This window comes from Archocentrus centrarchus, chromosome 21 (assembly GCF_007364275.1).
Source record: "Archocentrus centrarchus isolate MPI-CPG fArcCen1 chromosome 21, fArcCen1, whole genome shotgun sequence".
In the NCBI taxonomy this organism is placed as follows: Eukaryota; Metazoa; Chordata; class Actinopteri; order Cichliformes; family Cichlidae; genus Archocentrus; species Archocentrus centrarchus.
In genome coordinates, this window is record NC_044366.1 from 34,294,732 (window position 1) to 34,316,032 (window position 21,301).

The 21,301-nt window shown below is 43.1% G+C and overlaps 2 protein-coding genes across 2 annotated transcripts; one reads left to right on the plus strand and one right to left on the minus strand.

The window, feature by feature from the left end:
* Window positions 1–2,394: 2,394 nt before the first annotated feature.
* tbccd1 (TBCC domain containing 1) lies at window positions 2,395–10,077 on the minus strand. The gene is made up of 9 exons (XM_030757327.1): window positions 9,739–10,077; window positions 8,989–9,053; window positions 8,647–8,913; window positions 8,374–8,532; window positions 8,087–8,203; window positions 6,663–6,912; window positions 6,387–6,573; window positions 5,772–6,302; window positions 2,395–4,374 (listed from the first exon to the last, which is right to left on the minus strand). Exons 2-9 carry the CDS (start codon window positions 9,049–9,051, stop codon window positions 4,161–4,163), a joined length of 1,788 nt encoding a protein of 595 aa, XP_030613187.1. The 5' UTR covers window positions 9,052–9,053; window positions 9,739–10,077; the 3' UTR covers window positions 2,395–4,160.
* Window positions 10,078–10,143: 66 nt separating this feature from the next.
* On the plus strand, window positions 10,144–19,850 carry dnajb11 (DnaJ heat shock protein family (Hsp40) member B11). Its single transcript, XM_030757328.1, has 10 exons — window positions 10,144–10,360; window positions 10,745–10,901; window positions 12,813–12,910; window positions 13,017–13,149; window positions 13,360–13,502; window positions 14,711–14,793; window positions 14,877–14,934; window positions 15,082–15,193; window positions 15,332–15,491; window positions 18,758–19,850. The coding sequence occupies exons 1-10, from the start codon at window positions 10,287–10,289 to the stop codon at window positions 18,820–18,822; spliced, it is 1,083 nt and encodes a 360-aa protein (XP_030613188.1). The 5' UTR covers window positions 10,144–10,286; the 3' UTR covers window positions 18,823–19,850.
* Window positions 19,851–21,301: the final 1,451 nt, after the last annotated feature.

Sequence of the window (21,301 nt, forward strand, 5' to 3'; positions counted from 1 at the left end):
ACTATTCAGCAGCTAGAATCCTGTATGAGACAAGAACAGGACGCTGAGTATTTCTTTTCATTCACCTCTTTTTACTCTGTTTATACCCCACTCTGCATTTAATCATTAGGTATTATTAATCTCTGTCTCTCTCTTCCACAGCATGTCTTTTGTCATGTCTCTCTCCCCTCACCCCCGACCAGTCGCGGCAGATGACTGCCCCTCCCTGAGCCTGGTTCTGTTAAAAAGGAGTTTTTCCTTCCCACTGTCACCAAGTGCTGCTCATCGGGGTCAGTTTGACTGTTGGATCTTCTGTGTAATTATTGTAGGGTCTTTACCTTACAATATAAAGCACCTTGAGGTGACTGTTGTGAATTGGTGCTATATAAATAAAATGGAATTGAATTGCCAACATTCCTCTCCCGAAAGTCCAGCTACTGGTCTCCTCAGCTGACATTTATGGAGGGTTGTTAAAAGAAGAGGAGATGCTACACAGTGGTAAACATAACACTATCCCAACTTTTTTGAGCCCTGTCATTACCATTATATTCAAAATTTGCTCATATTTTTCTTAAAATGCTGCATTTTCTCAATTTAAGTATTTGATATGTTTTATATGTTGTACAGTGAATAAAATGTTTTTATGAGATTTGCAAATCCCTGCAGTCTGTTTTTCTTTACATTCTGCACGGTCCCAACTTTTTCAGAAATGGGTGGCTGGTAGCTCAGGAGGTAGAGCAGGTCACCTAATCAAAAGGTTGGTGGTTTGATTTCTGGCCACTCCAGTCTGCATGCAAAAGTATCCTTGGGCAAGATACTGAACCCCAAGTTGCTCTCTGATATGAATGTTAGAAAGAAAATGTTAAAACATGCTTTGAGTGCTCAAAGTAGAGTAGAAAAGTGCTATATAAGAACCAGTCCATTTTCGGCCTGCAATGCAAATCAACCCATTGCTGCAGTTGTACAGGAACCATATTGCTACTTTTGAATTTGAGGTTCAACCAATGAACGGACTTTTCTCTCCAGCAGCCTGGCATAGACCTTCCCAGGAAGCCTGAGAAGTGCAATCCCTCTGAAACTGGAACACACTCTACGGTCCCACTTTGGTCTGCCAATCCAGAGGCACCATGCACCTTGCAGCCAAAGCTCTGCTTTAGCAATGGAAGTGCAGAACCAGTCAGACTCAAAGTCCCCAGATTCCCTTAGGATACTGTTGAACCTCTGCCAGAGGTGGGAATTTGAAGATCTTGCAGACCAGGACCTCTGCCAGACGCTCCCAGCACACCCTAGATGTTTGGGTATTCCAGGCCTGTCCTACGATCTAGTCCAACTCACCACCAGGCGGTGATCAGCTGACAGCTCTGCTCCTCTCTTTACCTGTGTCCAGGACAAGACATATGGCTGCAGGTATGATATGATTACAAAATCAATCATCGACCTGTGACCTAGGGTGTCCTCTGCCAAGTGCACTTGTGGACATCGTGATGCTCAAACAGTGTTTGTCATGGACAAACTATGTCAGGGCCTGTTCCCCAACCCAGAAGCACAGGGAAGAAACCCTCTTGTCCACCGGGGAAAACCTCAACATACAGGTACCGAGCTGAGGGGATACCAGAGTACCCATTCCTGCCCATTGCCTCTCACTGAGCGCAACTTCAGAATGGCACACAGTCCAGACCCTTTCCAGGAAACCGGTTCCAGACCCCAAGCTGTGCACTGAGGTGAGTTTGACTATGAATGAATGTGTGAATGTTAGACAATAAAAGCACTTATCTTAGATACATATGGAAGTGCTTGTGTGAATGCGTAAATGTGTTGTATAAGTGCTTTGAGTGCTCAGTCAGAGCTAGTCCATTAACCATTTCTTGATCCTAAGCAGTAGATCCCCAGAGAGGTGGCATTTCATGTTCCTAAAGCCCGATTCATCTACTGTGGATCGGACCTTCAGGTCCTGTGCCTCGGCCCAATCCACAAACGCTACATTTTCAGCAAATAGCTCTTTGGGAATCAGTTTGCTGGTGCCAAAAAACTATCAAACTTATAGATAAAATTTCAAATCTTTTTTTTTTTTTGGTAAGGTGTTTCTTATGTGCAGACAACTGTGGTTCATCCCTTGAGTTAGGTGCCTTCTTATACTTGAATGATTCATAGCTCAGTGTTAAGTAGCTTAACAAAGGAAAAAATATTCCTCTGAAAATGAATTAAAAAAGAAGCCAATGTCCAAAGAAAAACTGAAAGACCTTCAGAAAGCATCAAGAACTAGTGCTCAACAGCACTTTAAAAGGTCTGGCTCCCTGGAAGCAAAATATAGAGAAATGAGGGGTGGCTCAAGACTTTTGCACAGTACAGTAAATATCCAAAGAAATACACTGGATGTGACCAGGTTGTAGTCAAAACCTTTATTTCAGTGTTTAACAATTAAAAATGACTTTTTGCTCTTCATGTAATAACAGCACAGAGCTGTGTATCAAATTAACAGGACCATTTCTGTAGTAAACAACAGCAGTAAGGCATTTTACAGTACAAATGGGTTCATCGTAAATGTTTCAAGCACACATTCCTTTCACTGGCCATAACCAATACAATGCTGCCTTGCTGACTTTCAGCAGTACTTCAGTATATAATTTATGTCATATTTTATATACAAAACAAAATTCAGCTGTAATGGAAATGTGTAAAGAGGAAGCGAACTACCTGAAGTAAACTTGGAGGTACTCACCGCTAACAATAGTTCTGGAGGTAAAGTAGATTTATGAAAAATAATCATTCTGCAGTGCTAATTTTTTTTTTTACATATTTATACAAAAATAAATATACATTTAAGCCTTCTATGACAAACTGGCCATAGGCTTATTACATTCTGCCTCAGCCGGAACATCTCAGCTTGTTCTGTTGTACCGAAGAACTTAAAACACAAGTTTGCAACAAGTCCCAGAACAGATAAACAGCAGCTGCACCCTGATGTTGTACTTTCACTGCAGCCAGTCAATCAGAGCAAAATGGAGCACGCAGACCAGCACAGCTACAGGTATGTACAGCACGTGAGTACGTTTGGACAGAACAACCACATACCCACATTAATTATTTTAATATTCCTCCCTTTTTACCTGCACAAAGGAAAATTCATGATTCATCTTCCAAAAATAATACTATGATCTGAGCTAGTAAATGCAGCTGCTCCAACATACCCTTTACACCCAAAGTGCTTAAAATACTCAGCATCTACATCCTCCATCTTTAACAGCAGTCAGTGACAATATTCTTACAGAAAACAGCATGTATATGGAGTCTGTCTGAGAAGACATGGGGCCACTGGCTGCATGGAAGAGTGACTAAGCAGTTCTCCACAGGGGTGTACTATGAAGCTAGTTCAACAAATCCAGGCTTTGTTTGCATTAGCTGGCTAGACAAAACCACAGATACACAGGGAAATGGGGAAAAGGCAACATGTTTCTGCAAATAAGGCAAGGCAGCAAATGCAGTTAAAATTTATTTTGGCTCTGAAACGTTAAACAGGCTGCTTGCTGTGTTAAGGCCTGACAGTATCCCATAACATCACAGGCTAAATATTCTCAGAGATTAAGAATCTACAAATAGACTCGTTCTAATGCGTGTTTCTCATAATGCAGCAACTGCCATTAAAGCTCCTCAAAGCAGTCTCTCAAATCCATTGAAACAAGTTTTACTTTCTCTATTGCATCACAAGTTTAACAAAACAGTGGATGGATAGCAAATTATAAAGCATGCTTTAATAAAGACCAAATGCTTAAAGAGAACATGTGTCAGGGTTTGTTTACCTAACTCACAATCACAGCTACCCTAGTTTGTCCTCCTCAGCTCCCTCTCCAGAAGACATTCAGCAGTAAAATATCCCTTTAAAGGCTGTGGTGACTTCACACTTGCCTCATCTGTGTGTCCCTTTATAGAGTGTGTGATGAATGATGGTTTTTGACAACATGCCAATCCACTCCCTCCTGAGGTCAGACACGACAAAGATTTAGCTGCCTTTTCTTAAGAAGGAAGCTGTGAAGCTGGCCATAACTGTAAGCTGATGGAAAAGCAAGAGCTCACAGGAGCACCATATGAGAAGAAGACCTTATGTAATCTGCATGTGCAAACGGCCATACTGCCTTCATTTAGAGGTGCAATTATTCTGCCGGCAAAGAACCAAACAGTAAAATTCAACATGCCATGGTTGACTGTTCCACTGCCTGTCCAGTCCTCATATGTTTAGGATCATTAACTCGAGCGCTGTCTCCTGCTGCCCCATCAAACTCTTTTACAGAGGCTATCGTGGGGGGGATTAAGCTGTCCAGTTCCTGCCTGTGACCCGTTTCCAGAAGCCACTCGTGAAACTTCATTTCCACCAACTCCTGGAACTGTTGCTTCTGCTCCCTGCAAAGAGAATGTGAAGGAAATGAATGTTTAAACACTGTAACACACAACAGCAGGGCTTAAACCCACAAAAAATGTCTTCTTGAAATCAGGGTGGGAAAATTCTGATCGTCATGCACTTTATTTCCTGCATTCATGCTCCAGCAACAATAAATGCATCTATTTTTCTTTTTCTAAACCTGTTACTTTAATAGTACAGCGTCATCTATGACCAACAATATGCATTCTATGCACTGCTCGCAGGGAAACACATATTCAAATACATATGCAAATGGTACCAAAAATGAGGCATTATGTGTTTGAGCAAGATTTTACTGCGTGTTAAAAACTTTCTCAACTGTGTTACTGAGGCTATATTACCTGATTATTAGCTGTCAAACTACAATAACAAAAAAAATAAAAAATCTGAACTTCAGAAACAACTTTCTTGGGTTTAAGACTTTTTAAATAACAAACTTCTTCCTCATTTTCACTCCTCTACAGTCATCTACCTGCCTGCATGCACAGGGCTTCAGATGACAGGAGAAGAAGCTGTTTGGCACAAATGATTCGGTATTCCTGTTTAAGAGGCTGTAGGAGGCATTAGTGTGTTTATATGAAGCTGTAGCCATTTTCAAAATGAAAATCTGCTTCTTTCATGCTTTAATTGGAAATTTTGTCTCATAGCAGAGTGGAACACAATCTAATTGTTTCTAAAAATGAATCCTCCCATTAACTTCACAGGTTCATTCAAATAAATACACCCTTTCATTGTTTGACACTATAGTCTGTTAGAGTCACAGTATCCAAGCACAACTTTCAGAACAGAATGATGAATATCCCATATGACTATCTTTCAAACGTCCGTTCCTCCACTGGTCTCTGACCTGTACATACATGCTATATAAAATCTACTGTTCTGAAACAAATGCAAAAATCCAGTGATGGAAAATTTAGATGTCACATTACTGACCAATGCATTGGTGCCACTGCCAATACTTTTGTTATATTGATAAACAATCATATTCTTGTCAGTTAAAAAAAAAAAAAAAAAAAAGTATTTTCTTTACAAGATCAGTATCCATTTATGAATGGAAATGCACTGCATTGAAAACCTCAAAGCAACAAAACCAATTCGAGGATTTTCTCCTCATGGGACTGCTATGCTGTGTCCCCTGTGATGACAGGTAGAGTGGAGAACTGCCTTGTGCAATGCTTCTGACACCAGTGTACTAACTGAACTCCATATCTCTTACACATAGCAGCTAACTGACATTCATATTGATTTTTTGGAATGGCTTTCCTGTTACAACTTTCCACTGAGCAAAGGGCACGCTACAGAGTGAAGTACTAAAACTGAATTGAACACATGAATAGGCTTGCTTAATAAAGACTTTGAGGTCTGATTTGCCACTCACTTGCTCAGCCGGGCCTCCATTACAGTCTTCTGCCAGTTCTGTATTCTCCTCTGCTTTTCATCCAGAGCTGCCTGGTATGAAGGTGGCAGGCCACCGGGCACCTCACACGTGTCGCCCTCCATCTGAAAAGGAATGACCAGCGTGTGGAACTTTGAGGGGGGCAGCAAACGGTAGCAGGCAGGGTCTGGGCTGGACAACGCATTGAATGAGGGGTTGGCAAGGCCCTCGGTCCCCAGAAGCAAGGGCTGATCCCAGGCATTGGGAACAACAGCCAGCCCCACACTGGCCATGTGATCCTCCAAGGAAGGGTAGAAAGTGTGGAAAGGACCCAGAGTAATGTCTGTGTTTCCTGGCAAAAGCAAAGGGCGGGTGGGCGTCAGGGCGTGGATGGTGCAACGTGAGGAGGCGCCGATAGCAATCCTGCCAGCTACGCACACCACCCGCATGTTCTGGCAGCTGTGGATGTGGACGCTGGTCTCAACGGGACCCAGAACCACAGTGCTGTCACGGCATTTGTCCACACTGACTGATCTAAAGGAACATATCAAACAAATGAAAGAAGATAAACTGTGTGCTAAAAATAACACAACCTCTATTACAGGAAGCCAAGCTTACCTGAGAGGTGAGAGAAGGTATATGAAGGCATTGGCGCATCTGTGGATTTTAATGTTGGCGCCAGTCAGCTTGTCTGAAGTTTTAGCCAGGGTCTGTTTTAAGACTTGGGACATAAGCACCATTTTACTACCAGGTGGAGCCATGTGGGTGTTTCTGGCTATCTTGGCCCTCTTCATGGCCCCTTCCACTAGAATGCACAAACACACACAGACGATGAAAGAAATGCAGACAATGAAGACGATAAGGAAGCAATAATGCCAGATGACTTTACGAAACCTTGCTGAGCCCATGCGAGTTTCTTGCCCGAATGGAGACAGGCAGTTATTCCAAAGGGGTTCAGAGTGAGGTTGTGCTGGAGGCAGGAGAGGAGCTTGTGCAGGTGGAAGGACTGGGTCAGTGAGGAGTAGCCAGCTTGTGTTTGGAGTGGACCTTTGGTCAGCAGCCGGTGGATGGGCTGAACAACTCTTCTTTGGCAAACTGAGCCCTCCAGAAGCAGATTTAAACTCCTCACAGCCTCCAGAGATATCTGGTAAATCAAAACTGGAAAATCAGTTACAGTGCAGACTTGTTTTTATATTTCAAATAGTATAGATGCATATAACAGCTAATCTACAAGCAAACATTTTAACATAATGATAATTCGAAATTTTCGTTGCACTAGTAACCATTCATGTCTTAGTTGGCCTTTTTGTTGGACAGTGAAAGCACAATTCACAGCCATGTGAATAAATACTACACTCAATTCTGAGACTTTAGGTATCAGAGCATAATATAAACATCTGGTTCTTAGAAGGTTCTAAAATCATTTGAAGACAACCTTAGATGAACAAGAACACAGAACATATTACACTGTGTCATCGCCCGGTGCTGCACCTGGCTGAGAATTTCAGCTGATTGCTACTGGAACACTATCATCACAGTTAGCTAGCGGGTGCAGAAATTGGGACAGTACAATAAGAAAAAGACTAAACAAGTTTGGAAGGCTTGCAAGGAGAAAGACTTTTCTCTCAAGTGGCAGCAAAGCTTAGGTTTGCAAAATTGTATCTGAGCAAACCACACAACAACGTCCTGTTAGACACACAAGACCAAAGTGGAGCTGTTTGGCCATAATGCACTGCACCATGTTTGGATAAAAACAAAACAGCATATCAGCACAAACACATCATACCAACTGTCAAGCACGATGGTTGAGCTGTGATGATTTAGGCTTGTTTTTCAGCCACAGGACCTGGGCACCTTGCAGTTACTGAATTGACCATGAACTCCTCTGTATACAAAAGTGCACTGTAGGTACGCAGTAACTGTAAACTGTTCTGAAATCCTAAGACAACCTGATGTGAACTTCCCCAGAAATGTAACTAAGGAGGTTCACATCATGTCGAAGCAACCTGCAGAGACGCTGATTGACCCATTAGGTACTGTTGTTTCGAACTTCATCGCCGGCTAGTGCAGAAGTATAAATTAAGCTTTAGAATACCATATTAGGGATATCTCACTCTCACAACATGAACATTCAGGAGTAGAAAAACCTGTCTGAAACAGTGTTTAGCTCACACAGATTACTTGTACATATATTTGTATAAGAAGATATAGTAAATATATTGGTATCTTAAATATTATGGCTAGCATAAATTGTTACTAAAAAATATCTAGATTGTGTCAGTAACCTAAAGTAGGATGTGTGCTAGCTGTCCCCAAACCTGGCAGTCTCTCAGGGCCTGTCCAGATTGCGACAGTTGGCCAGGCTCCACCAGTAGCTCCAAAATCTCTGCCAGATGGCTTTGCACAAAGGACAGGTGAGCCTGATCATCCCAGTTCTGCAGAACCAAAACAGGAGCAAAACTCGACTATAAGTGGCACATCACGTGTTTTTAATGTGATTATGCTTTGCACCAGGGATAATTAGAACTACACAACATGATTTGCTACACAGCAAATCATGCAGTATCATAGGTCAGTCTGTTCTGTCTTTCATAGCAAAGTGAACCTTGTTCTGAGAGCTAGTCTTGGCCTCTCTGTCTGATGGAGACGGGGAGGGCGTGCGATGGCAAGGCCACTCTTCTCCAATCAAAGAGGTCCGCAAAGACACACGGTTCAACTGCTGAATGTAGAGGAACAGGAGGAACTGCAGAGTGTCCACAGACAACTGGTACAGAAAGGAGGAAAAAAGAAGCACAGGTTACCAATCAATGTGGAGCTCCTCTTCAAATCTGAGGGCAAGGTTACAATCTTTGTATTAAATCCTTAAACTTTATTTCACCTTGTTCCTTTGCTGGTCCAGCTCGCTTTTAGTAGAACACTGGGAAAGACACTCAGCCCACTCCAGCCTCTCCTCTGGTGTATGACCTATAAGAAGGTCAAAGGTCTCAAAGTAGAGCCACGCAAGGTCTTCTGGCAGCTGTAGCTTTCCACAGGCAATATGCCTCCACATGGGCCAGCCGAGGATGGGGAAGCAGCCATCCCGTGTTCGCACGTAGATCGTCATCTTGCGAAGATAGTGTAGGCTGAGCTTGGAGGAGGGAGCCACCTAAAGTGCCATTAATTCATGTTATTTTACAACATCTACAGCCCTTGGACAATATCATGGTGGGAGTATATTCACCTGCAGGGCACCAAGTAGGAAGGGTTCCATGCGTGGCCATATGCTCACGATGTTTGCATCCATATCTGCAGAGACAGAGTGCAAAACCATCTGACATACACTGATTTGCCACTATATGAGTATTTGACACTATATATGTACAACTCACTTTTTCAAAATTTAACATTACATTACGTGACGTGCCATTACAGTATTATAATTATTAGTCACGAACTAGGGCAGGAGCTGAGGAGGAGAAGGAGCTGAGGAGGAGAAGCAGTTAAACTTGTCAAACCGCACAGTTACAATAACATTATGCTTTACTATTTTGGACAGATTCAGCCTTTACCCACACTGTTTAGTTCACTGTTATTTAAAGTGTATGCCACTCATACTCCAGCCACTTACCCTCTGTGCACAAACAGCTGCATCTATCTGTGTACTGCTATCAGTTGTATACTGCTACGTTGTTTAATTAACCGGGTGACAAATAGCTCCCGGGCAACCAGCCTGCTCGTGCCATCAACACCTGACCTGCCATCATAATATCAAGTTTGACGAGCTAACCGAACTTAGGTAACATTGATCCAGTCACAGTAAAATGTATACAAAATTCACTTCTCATTGTGGCGCAATAAGAAAGGAAGCCCAATAACAGGATGATGGGGCACCCTTATTTGCTCATAAAGTTTACTCCAACCAAAAAAGTAGGGCTCGCCAGCTAGCTTAGCTCCCGTTAGCTAGCCGGGCTAGGAAGGATCTCGCGCTTACTGTCAGTTTGTGTTCTCGTCCTGTTACCGCAGTCTACCGTCTGGATGACAGAAGGACCGACGGGTCAGGGACTCATGGATGAGTATACAGCGGAGGACGAGTCCAATGGTTCCTGGTTTGTTATCAGACGCGCATCTGCAGTCCTTCCTATTTGGCGCCCTCCTCTCCGCTCAGACCTCAGCAGACATCTGTTGCGCGCAGCTCGCGGGGGCGCGCCTCAGCCTGTGCTGTGGGCACAGTGTCCAGTTCTGTTTTTATTCATCAAAACGCTTTATTGTTGCTGTAGCTGTGCTTAAACATGCAGCAAGAAAAGTTCGGCGCAAACAGTTCGTCGCAAAAAGAAAGGGTTCTGACGCTATCAAGATGGATAAGAGCTGTTTCTTTAACGATGGGCGGAGTTTTTCAAGAGAGGCGGATTTGCCGACATGCAGTGGGTGCGCTTTCTCTGACAGGAGGAAGAAGGCTTGTGACTGACTGACTGGCAGCTGGGATTCGAGCGTTAAAAGCCGGTTGTTCTTTTGCTACCTCCTTGAGAAACCCTGGTATCTATGGCTGCTAAAGGGATGAATCTCTATAACGTGTGCTGCCTGCTTCTTTGTGCTATCACGGCGGTGCTTGCCGGGTAAGTGAGCTCCGCTCGGACAGCGACGAAATAGCATCGCCAGCTGGTACACATGTTTCACTGTGATTGGTCTAGACCTGCTCTCCATGTGTGGAGCCGTCCGACACAGCGAGCTAACTTGCTAATAAGTGCTCTCCTTGTCTTTTGCTGCTCACTGGTAAAATACTATACCCGCCAGTTTGTAAGGGTTGTCTTTTGTGTGATTAACTAGCTTAGTTAGCTTGGAGCTAGCCATGATGGCAGTCAAGCTGAAGCTGCTGTAAACTGTCTATGCTTCTGAGGGATTGTAGCTAGGTCGGCGTTTTACCCGCTAAATCTAGCAGCTGTGCTCTTCAGTTTGCCTCCAGCGTTTGCCTAAACATGTACGATCTCTCTCTTCTATAGGCGAGATTTCTATAATATTCTGGGGGTGAGCAGGAGTGCAACAATCAAGGACATCAAGAAGGCCTACAGAAAACTGGCATTACAATTGCATCCCGACAGGAACCCAGACGACCCTCAAGCCCAGGACAAGTTCGCAGACTTGGGGGCAGCTTATGAGGTACATCTGTAGCTATTGTTGCTCTCTCGATGCTGGTGAGGTGCGAGAAGAGGCGCAATAAACTTATTTTGAATTTATAAGACGGCTTTTTTTACCCAGCAGTATTGGCAGTGTTTGGGGATAGTACTGCAGATACCTTGTGAGTATTGAAGCGCTCAAGGTACTGATACAAGTCTTTTAAAGCCTGAAATTTGGTTGTTGTTGGAAACGGTAAGACCGCTGTGATTGGACGTTAAAACCGTGTGGCTGCATCTGATTGGCTGTCACGCGGCACAGCTGGCGCATTGAAAATTCAGACGTGGATGAGTGGGAGTGGATTCAGATGAGCGCTGCAGGTGTTTCCGAGTCAAACGTTCACATTTCTATTAAAAATGTGACAGGAAGCCACTGTAAGTTCACTGACTTTTAATTACATTAGAAATAAGGTTTTGTCAGTGCATTTTGAGTGGGGGCAGGTGTATGAACATTTAAATGAATGACAATATGGTAAACACAAGTGTGGACTTTTATTATTTTTTTTAGATCGTGTTAATTATTTCAGATCTTTATAATTACCCCCTTTTTTTATTATTATTGAGTTGCCTAAAAGAGCCCACGAACACTAAGATTACATAAGATATGCTTTATTTATCCCAGATTTGGAAATTCTCGTTACAACAGCTAAGAAATTAAGTTAAACACAAAAACCAGAATTTAAAATGGCTTACTAAATGTAGTAACAGCATTATGTGGCTCAGTATAACAGTGTAATGAAGTGTTGTGAGAGTGCAGGGTTGAAATAACTGTTAACATGAGAGAACAAAATAGAATGCCAGCATAAATTAATCAGGTTTTATTTTTGTTGAATTTGAAACCAGACTGTAAAGATCAGTGTAGCTGTCGGGTCTGAAAAATGACACCAGTGTGGAGATGCCCACACAGGAAGCAATTTGCTCGTTGTGTGTTGCTTTGCTACTGAGGGTCGTTCAAAAGTGGAAATTCGAGGCTCCACTGACCCTCTAATGTATTTACCACTGTGTCATATGTCAGTCAACAGTATCCTTTATTCTTACTGGTAGTCGCTTCAGTCACATGCCTTAAAGCTGAGAAAAGCTTATCTTTGGATGTGCCCGCTTTGCTTCACCAGCGGTAATTTTTCACTTGAATGTCATTAACTTTCTGTGATCTCTGGTCACCAATCACTTCCTGTGTGGATGCCCCTTAAAACATGCATTCTTTTTAACAGCCAGCATTGAATGCTGTGGTTGCAAAGAAGACAAGACTTGTGTTTCAGTCTGTAGAGAAAACAGCCTTGAGTGCTTCCTCACTCACTCCTTGACCTCTGTGACACCTTGATTAGTTAAGCGTCTCAGTCACTAGTTTGAGGTCATATTTGAATGCAACATGATGTATGTTTTGTAAATTCAGGTCTCTGGTAGAGTCAAAAGCATTAGTATCTCTCATTACATGGTCAGCTCTGCCCCTCACTTGTTGTGTCTAGTTTCAAAAAGGTAACAGAAGGAAATAAAATTCAGCCTTACACTTAATAATGGGAGGTCATTAACAAATGGGTTAATGACTCCCCTAATGTTTAGCACAACTTTGAGTTGTATACATTGTATTGCTGAAGGGTCAAGCTGATTAGCAGCAGAGGCCATTGGCTCTAAGCTAAGATTTAAGCAGATTTTTAATTTTTTTTTTTTAAATTTTTTTGCTTTTAAAAGTTTTCTGTGAATGGAGCCATTTTTGTTTCTCAGGTGAAGGCTTCCTCAGCGATTTGCTGATGATTCCTTCTAATGTGTTTACATGTTTGTATTTGAGAAACTACAAAAGGTGTGTATTTTACACTTGAGCTTTAAGATTTATTCCACACATTGTATGAAATGGGAGTGCAAACAGTGCAGAATGTAGCCATTGTGTGATTGTTTGTAGGTCCTCTCCGATGAGGTGAAAAGGAAACAGTATGACGAGTATGGAGAGGATGGGCTCAAAGAGGGTCACCACAGCTCTCACAGTGATATCTTCTCCAGGTTGGTTTCATGGTCTCAGGAGAATTTTATGCCGAGTTCTGTTAAATGTTTGACACAATGTCCATTAAAGAACTGTTCACTGATGCTTCTCTTCCTTCCTCTGTAGCTTCTTTGGTGACTTTGGGTTTATGTTTGGTGGCAACCGACAGCAACAGGACAGGAACATTCCCAGAGGAAATGACATAATTCTGGACCTGGAGGTCACGCTGGAAGAAGTGTACTCTGGGAACTTTGTGGAGGTGTGGAGAAACTCCTGCTTTGCAAATGAAGAATCTTCAGCACCCTTTATCCATGTTTGAAGTTTGTTTCACAAAGTGGAATCAGCTTAGTGTCTGAATTAAGGAGTGCCACTCTGTTTAGTCATCAAACTGCGGGGCTTATTGATGAACTGTCTAATTAACTCCCATTAGACTTACTAGTTTCCAACACTTTTCCCCCACCACACACAGGTGGTACGTAACAAGCCTATAGCTAAAGAAGCTCCTGGTAAAAGGAAGTGTAACTGCAGACAGGAGATGAGGACGACACAGCTTGGACCCGGGCGCTTCCAGATGACTCAGGAAACTGTGTGCGATGAATGTCCCAATGTAAAGTAAGTCACCTCCCGATGTCATCATCATCACGCTTTGTAACTTTGTAACTTTGTAGCTGCTCCATCCACCCTGTTTGTTTCACACAGGGAAAAACTGCAGTATGGAAGTTAAAATATGCAGATGAACTGTTAATGTGAAAAAAATATTTCTTATCCAGTTACTCGGGTAATTGATGGTATAATTGATTGATTACTCGATTACTAAATTAAGCGATAGTTGCAGCCCTACTGAAATTTGCAACATACCATAAGCCAATGCATCACCTTCTCACATAGGAGCAACAGGATTCAGGTGATAGAGCGATTGTTGTAAGTAGGTAAAGTTTATTTATTTAGTGCTTTTCACAGACAAAAAGTCACAAAGCGCTGTACAATAATTAAAACACAATATCAAAAAACCCCAGATAAAACACCATGTTAAAAACATATTAACATTACCATATTAAAAGAAAAAGAATAAAAATAAAGTCAACAGAAAGCCTGGTTAAACAGAAAGGTTTTCAACTGTTTTATTTTTTTAAGACTCCACAGAGTCCGCTAAATGGAGCTGGAGTGGTAAACAGTTCCAGAGCTTTGGTGCCACTGCCTGAAAAGCTCTGCCCCTCCCTGGTTCTTAGTCTTGTACATGGGACAACTAAAAGATTTTGATTTTGTTGTGTGTGAGTCTGTTGACGTATGTAAAATGTATCCAGGCATTTGAAATCAATTGTTTGTTTTTTTTAAAAAGATCAGATTTGTATCGGTATTGGCAGATAAAATATCAGTATCGGTATCAGACCTAAAAAAGTGGTATCGTGCCATCCCTAGTTTTAATCATAAATTGTAAGCTTATGTCTTATCTATGATCACTTCAAATGAATTGTACATAATTTGATTTCTAGGAGTGTGACCATGCTTGCAGTTCTTTGTCTGTGTATGCCTTCATGCACTATAGGTTGGTTGTTCTCCCCCTCCCGCCACCTTTCTCAGTTCTCATGCTTCTCAGTGGTACTGGGGGATCTTCGCAGCCCAGGAGCTGCCACCAGGCCTTGCCCAAACCACAGTCTCAGGCCTAGATCTTTACTTACTCCATTCACCATTCAAATCTAATCTAACTGAGGATGTGGTCCCTGCTAGAGAAATTTCACCTTTCTTTATTATGTAATAAAGCAGAAAAAGGTCTGCATTTGCGGTGTAACAAACACTTTCTCTGTGATGCTTTTCTGCAGGCTGGTGAATGAAGAGAGGACCTTGGAGGTAGAGATTGAGCAAGGAGTGAGAGACGAGATGGAGTACCCTTTCATTGGAGAAGGTAAGCTCTCTAAGTCTTAATTTGTTTGCTTTTTGTCACTTCCTGTTCCTTACATTTTTTTTTTTTTTTTACCATGACCTCAGGGGAACCTCACATCGATGGAGAACCCGGAGACCTCCGGTTCCGCATCAAAGTGTTGAAGTATGAACAGAATTTTTTATTTATTTATTTTTAAAATTTTTTTTGTGTGTGTGTGAGAGAGAGAGAGAGAGACTTGCAACAGTTATTAGAATATAAAATTAGTGCCACACAGGAAAGTGACTTGGGGATGTTTTTCTGTTTCGATAGACATCCTGTGTTTGAGCGCAGAGGAGATGATCTGTACACTAATGTCACCATCTCTTTGGTGGAGGCACTGGTTGGCTTTGAGATGGACATAGTACATTTGGATGGACACAAGGTTCTGTATAGGCTTCTTGTTTTTACAGAATTAAGACTAACATTGAAGAGTAGATTTAAAGATTCCAATTATTTTAAAACAAGATGTACATGATTGTAAATATATGTGTGTGTGTGTGTGTGTGTCTTTGCCTGGCAGGTCCATATAGTGAGGGACAAGATCACAAAGCCTGGTGCTAGAATGTGGAAGAAAGGAGAGGGCCTGCCCAACTTTGACAACGTCAACATCCGAGGCTCCCTCATCATCACCTTTGATGTAGAATTTCCTCAGACACAGCTCGATGACCAGCAAAAAGAAGGTGAGAATGTGGCAGTGTTAAAGGGCAGCCTGGGAGAGGTTACTTGAGGACCTATTATAAGATGACCTGCTGTATTCTGCTCATTTCCAGCTAAATTTTTATTTATTTTGGACTATCAAAGTAGTTTTGCATGATTGACAGTTGAAAATAATCCTTATTTATCTTATACTGGGCATTTTTGCAGCCCCTTAGTTCATCCTCTTTGTGAAACAAGCCACTTTAGCTTTCTCCGTATGCCTTTTATTAAGCCATCTTTCCTCTGATTGGCTGCAGTTTGAATAGCTTCTAGATCGAGCTTTAGCTAGAGGTTTGTGTTCCAGCTGCAGGAACTGCCACCTTAGAACCTACACTATATGGACAAAGGTACAGGATCACCTACACATCGCTCCTACAGGAGCTGCTCGGTCATAGAAATGCATGACACGAAGTTCCTGATGCAATTTTTGTGCTGAAGCTAATGCCAGAGGAGGTTTGGAACTCTTCAGTTATTAAGTCCGCAGAGCACTGGCAACTTTTGCGCACTACACATCTCAGCACTCAGCACTGTTTCTTATGTGGTCTGTCACTTCTTGGCTGAGGTGGCTGTAACCAATATTTGCCCGTGTCCACTAATGGAATGGTATGTACATGGCAGATAATAATAAGGAAACAAAGAATAGGTCCCCCTTTTAGACAATTAAAAATTTTGCTGCAAAACAATAAATAAATAAATAAAATTCTCATTTCATTATAAACTAGCATTTCAGGACCTGCGTCATTGAAATATTAAAAAAGGTTAGATGCAGTTTATAATAGTTTAATTTTTGAATAGTTTAAGTTCAGAAAAGGTTTATTATGCTATAATACAAATTGTTATGCTATGTGTGTTCCATCCTTCCATCCATTTTTCTTCCGCTTATCTGAGGCTGGGTCACAGGGGCAGCAGCCTAAGTAGAGAAACCCACACCTCCCATTCCCCAGCCAGCTTCTCCAGCTCATCCAGGGGATTCCAAGGTGTTCCCAGGCCAACTGAGGGATATAATCTCTCCAGCATGTCCTGGTCTGCCTGGGGCCTCCTCCAGATCCCCGAACCATCTCAACTGGCTCCTTTCGATGTGGAGGAGCAGTGGCTCTACTTTGAGCCCCTATGGCTGCACTCCTCACCCTATCTCTGAGGGAGAGGCCAGAATCACTTGAATATTCTCGAGAGGATAAAGAGCTGGTCCAGTGTTCCGCAACCAGGACGAAAACATTGTTTCTCTTGAATCTGAGATTCGACTATGGACAAACCCTCCTTTCCAGCACCCTGGCATAAACCTTACAGGGAGGCTGAGGAGTGTGATTTTTTTTTTTTTTTTTTTCCCCCCCATAGTTGGAGCACACCTTCTGGTCTGCCTTCTTAAAGATGGAGACCTCCACCACCCCAGTCTGCCAATCCAATCTCCTACAACATCCGGAGAATTCAGGAACTCAGGGCAAATCTCATCCACCCCAGGGGCCCTGCCACCAAGGACTTGTTTAACCACCTTAGTGACCTCACCCTCAGTGATGGGTGAGTTGTCCCCCTCGTCCCCAGACTGTGCTTCCACTATAGAAGGCGTGTCAGTGGAATTAAGGAGGTCCTCAAAGTATTCCTTCCACCTCTTGACTATAGCCTCAGTTGAAGTCAGCAGTGCCCTACTGTGACTATGAACTGTGAGTAGAGCACAGCTTTCCCCTCCTGAGTTGCCTGACGGTTTGCCAGAATCGCTTTGTGGCCATCTGAAAGTCTTTTTCCACGTGCCTCACCAAACTCCTCCCACACCCAAGTTTTTGCTTCGGCTTCCCTCTGGGCCACATTCCACCTGTCAGCTGCCCCCGGAGTCCCACGGGCCAACCAAGCCCAATAGGACTTCTTCTTCTACTTGATGGCCCCCTTCACCTCCGGTGACCACCATCTGGTTCGGGGATTACCACCATGAGAGGCACCAGCCACCTTGCAGCCACAGCTCTGAGCAGCAGCCTCAACAATGGAGGTGTGGAGCATGGTCCATTCAGACTCAATGTCCTCAGCCTCCCTCGGAATGCTGTCAAAGTTCTGCCAGAGGTGGGAGTTGAAGATCTCACGTACTGGGGCCGCTGCCAGGCATTCCCAGCACACCTTCACTATACGTTTAGGTGCACCGGGTCTGTCCAGCACGTTCTCCCACCACCTGATGTCAACTTACAACCAGGTGGTGATCAGTTGACATCTCAGCTCCTCTCTTCACCGGAGTGTCCAGAACACCTAGGTCGACCCGTGACCTAGGGTGTTCTGGTGCCACATGCACATACGGACATCCTCATGTTCGAACATAGTATTTGTTATGGACAAACTGTGGTTTCACAGAAGTCAAAAGACCAATTCGGGTTCAGATCAGGCAGGCCGTTCTTCCCAGTCACACCCCTCCAGGTCTTGCTGTCATTGCCCTCGTGAACATTGAAGTCTCCTAGTAGGATGATGGAATCCCCAGATGGAGCACCCTGCTCAGGGACTCCAAGAAGGGTGGGTACTCTGAACTCTCATTTGGCGCATAAACGCAAACAACAGTAAGGACCCTTTCCCCAGTCCGAAGGCGCAGGGAAGAAACCCTCTCGTCCACAGGTTTTTAAAATCTCCAACATACAGGCATTAAACTGAGGGGATACAAGAATACCCACCCCAGCTTGCTGCCTCTCACCGAGGGGAACTCCACACTGGAACAGAGTCCAGCCCTTCTCCAGGAGACTGGTTCCAGAACCCAGGCCATGCATTGAGGTGAGCCTGACTATAGCTAGTGGTATCTCTCAACCACACTCCTTCTCCACATTCCATGTCCCAATAGCCACTCTCAATAGCCAGGGATCGGTCTGCCAGGGCACCTGCCCTTGACCACCACCTGACTCACATCGCACCCGACCCCTATAATGCCTCCTGTGGGTCGCGGGCCTACAGGAGGCCAGGCCCATGTCTCCTCTTCAGGTTGTGCCCAGGTGGGCACCACGTGCTAATGCCTGGTGGCTACCAAACACTCTCCCTCGAGCTCCCAGGCCTGGGGAGGGAGCTTCAGGTGCTCCAGTGCTGTGGCTCTAGGGTGGAGCCTTGGTAACCCTACCCCGGGCAGGGTAAACGGTTCCCTTAGTGTATCTTCCATAAGGGCTATGGTGTTCTGTTTCTTTTATTTAAATGAATGTGACAGAAGAACCATTTGCCATTCTGTACTCTGATAAAGTGACCAGATAAAGTGATGTTTCAGTTTTTAACGGTAGTTGTCACTGTGTCATTACAGGTGTTCGAAGTCTTCTGAAACAGGGGTCTGTACAGAAGGTTTACAATGGACTACAAGGATACTAACACGCCAAGCAACACCGCCTGGACTGATTCATATGCCACCTAAACACACAGACACACTTGTTCAATCAGCAGGAGCGTGATCTGTAATCCTGGCCAGGGTGTATTTATTATTTTCAGACTGTTCTCAGGATGGCTTGAATCCAATTTAGTTTCTACTTTTAATGTTCCTCATCTTGTCAGCAGTAGCACAACAGCAGGTGTTTTTATTTGAGGTATCTAAATAATGGAAAGGATTTCTCTACTCTGAACCTTTTTTTTTGTTTGCTTTCCCTGCATTATCTTGTAACAGTAAGTCTTTTTGTCCCTTTTTGTAAGTCAGCTTACTTCTTTCTATCTGAAAACCCCGTCTGCTCGTGTGTCAACCACTGCACCATTCTGGAGAACACACTCTGTTATAGCCCACTATATCTGCTGAAGGATGAGCTACTGACAAACTGGATATCTGAAGAAAACCTTCTGTGCAAGAGCAGAAGTTTCTCCATTTTTTTTGTTTTTGTCTTTAAATGAGTTTTATGAATGTAACAGCGTCACTCGTGGAGTGATGAAACTGTTGTCGCTCTGGTCTGACTCCTGTTCAATAATACTTTGTAAATAGGAAAGAAAGAAGCCCGTTTGTTGTGTTTTAGTTTTCCTAAGTTATGTGGGCACTTTACTGTTTGACACGAACTGCAGCACCGCACACCTCCATGTTCACTGTGACAGGAGTTGACCTCTTGTGTTAAAGAGTGAAGGAGGTTTGCTCTGACCTCATTATAGAAAACCGTTGTTTTACACACTTCTGACACTCTATAATTCATAGCTACGACTCAAAGGGACTTCAGACCATGAAGTAACAGCACCCCTGTTGGCTATTATGAGATGGTTTTTAAATGGCTTTTAGAATTTACCTTGACTCTCAAAGCACGATGCTGCCTCCCAGTATCATAAGTGTCGTGGCCTTAAATGTAAACGATTTGGCCGTTTTTACGTGTCCCAGGGGATATTGTACTTTTAACTGATAATATAAATAAAGATTTCTACAAATTCTATTGGGATGTCATATCCCAGATTCACCAGTAGATGACATCAGTGTCAAGTAACTGAAAAGCTGTTAATAAGCCTGAGCTCCAGGGAGCCACAAAGTTACAAGGAATGAAGGAGGAAAAGCATTTTTCAGCCTCCCTGAATTTAGACTAACAGGTAACACAAAGATTAGATGTATATGGGTTACCCTATGGACCGATAGAAATGGTTTCATCTTTGGGCAGTTTGAGGGAATTTGTTCTTGATGTGAATTTATATATGGGTTTTTTTTTTCTTTACAGGGGTTATGGGTTTATAAAAATAACCAATTTGCATGGGGTCCATAATTCTGAGATCTTGGCGAGAATATCACATAAATCTGGGAAATAAACGTTGATAATTAAACATTTTAAAATGAAGTTCTGATATATGGAATGAAGGACAAATATTTTTGATTCTGCTCCATTTCTAAGCCAGCAATCAAACAAAATTAAGTAAATAGCACTGGCCATGTTAACGCCTTTGTAAAACAGACAAAGTCTGACTGACTTGTGTTTGACTTGTTTGAGTAAATCAACCTGCAGCCATTGTTCACCTGGTAGAAGGCTGTGGCTCAAATTTTTAACAGGACATTGCTGCCAAGTATTGTTCTGATGGTGGGAAATACCATCATGTTTCATCTGATTTTCAGTAAGTGACATTTTCAGAAGTCAGATTTTTACTGAAATCAAAGGGAGGCTATCTCAGCATAAAACTACAGATGGACTGAGTTTCTATTGTGGCAGAGGGTTCCACTTTGTGGAAAAGGGGGGTGGGGGGTTGCTACTCTGGAGTTGGACACCTGTATCAAATGGACTCAACCCTGACCAAAAAGACATGGCACTAGATTCTGTTTAGTCACTGGTTTTCATTTGAGGAGGAAGAGTCATTCTGCAGGAGGATAATGCAGTCATGTGAAAAAGAAAGTACATCCCAAGATCCAACAGCTTGTAGAATCCTTTAGCACCAACGACCTGAAGTAATGCTTTTCTGAATTACTTGATCAGCCTCTCACATCATTGTGAAGGAATTTTGGCCCACTTTTCTTTACAGTATTACTTTACTTCATTGTGATTTGCAGGCATTCATTTATGCACAGTTCTCTTAAGGTCCCACCACAGAATTTAAATCAGGTTGAAGTCTGGACTTTGGGCCATTGCAACGCTGTCTTTTCTTTTTCAGCCATTCTCTTGTAGATTTGCTGCTGTGTTTGGGATCCTGTTGCACGACCCAATGTAGGCCAAGCTTTAGCTGTCAGACAGCCTCAGATCTGACTCTTGAATACTTTGGTATACAGAGGAGTTCGTGGTGACTCAGTGACTGCCAAACAAGCTCAAATCATCACCCTCTGCCACCGTCCTTGACAGTTGTTCTGGGGTGTTTGTGCTGATGTACTGCATTTGGGTTTGCCAAAAGTGGTGCTGTGCATTCTGGACAA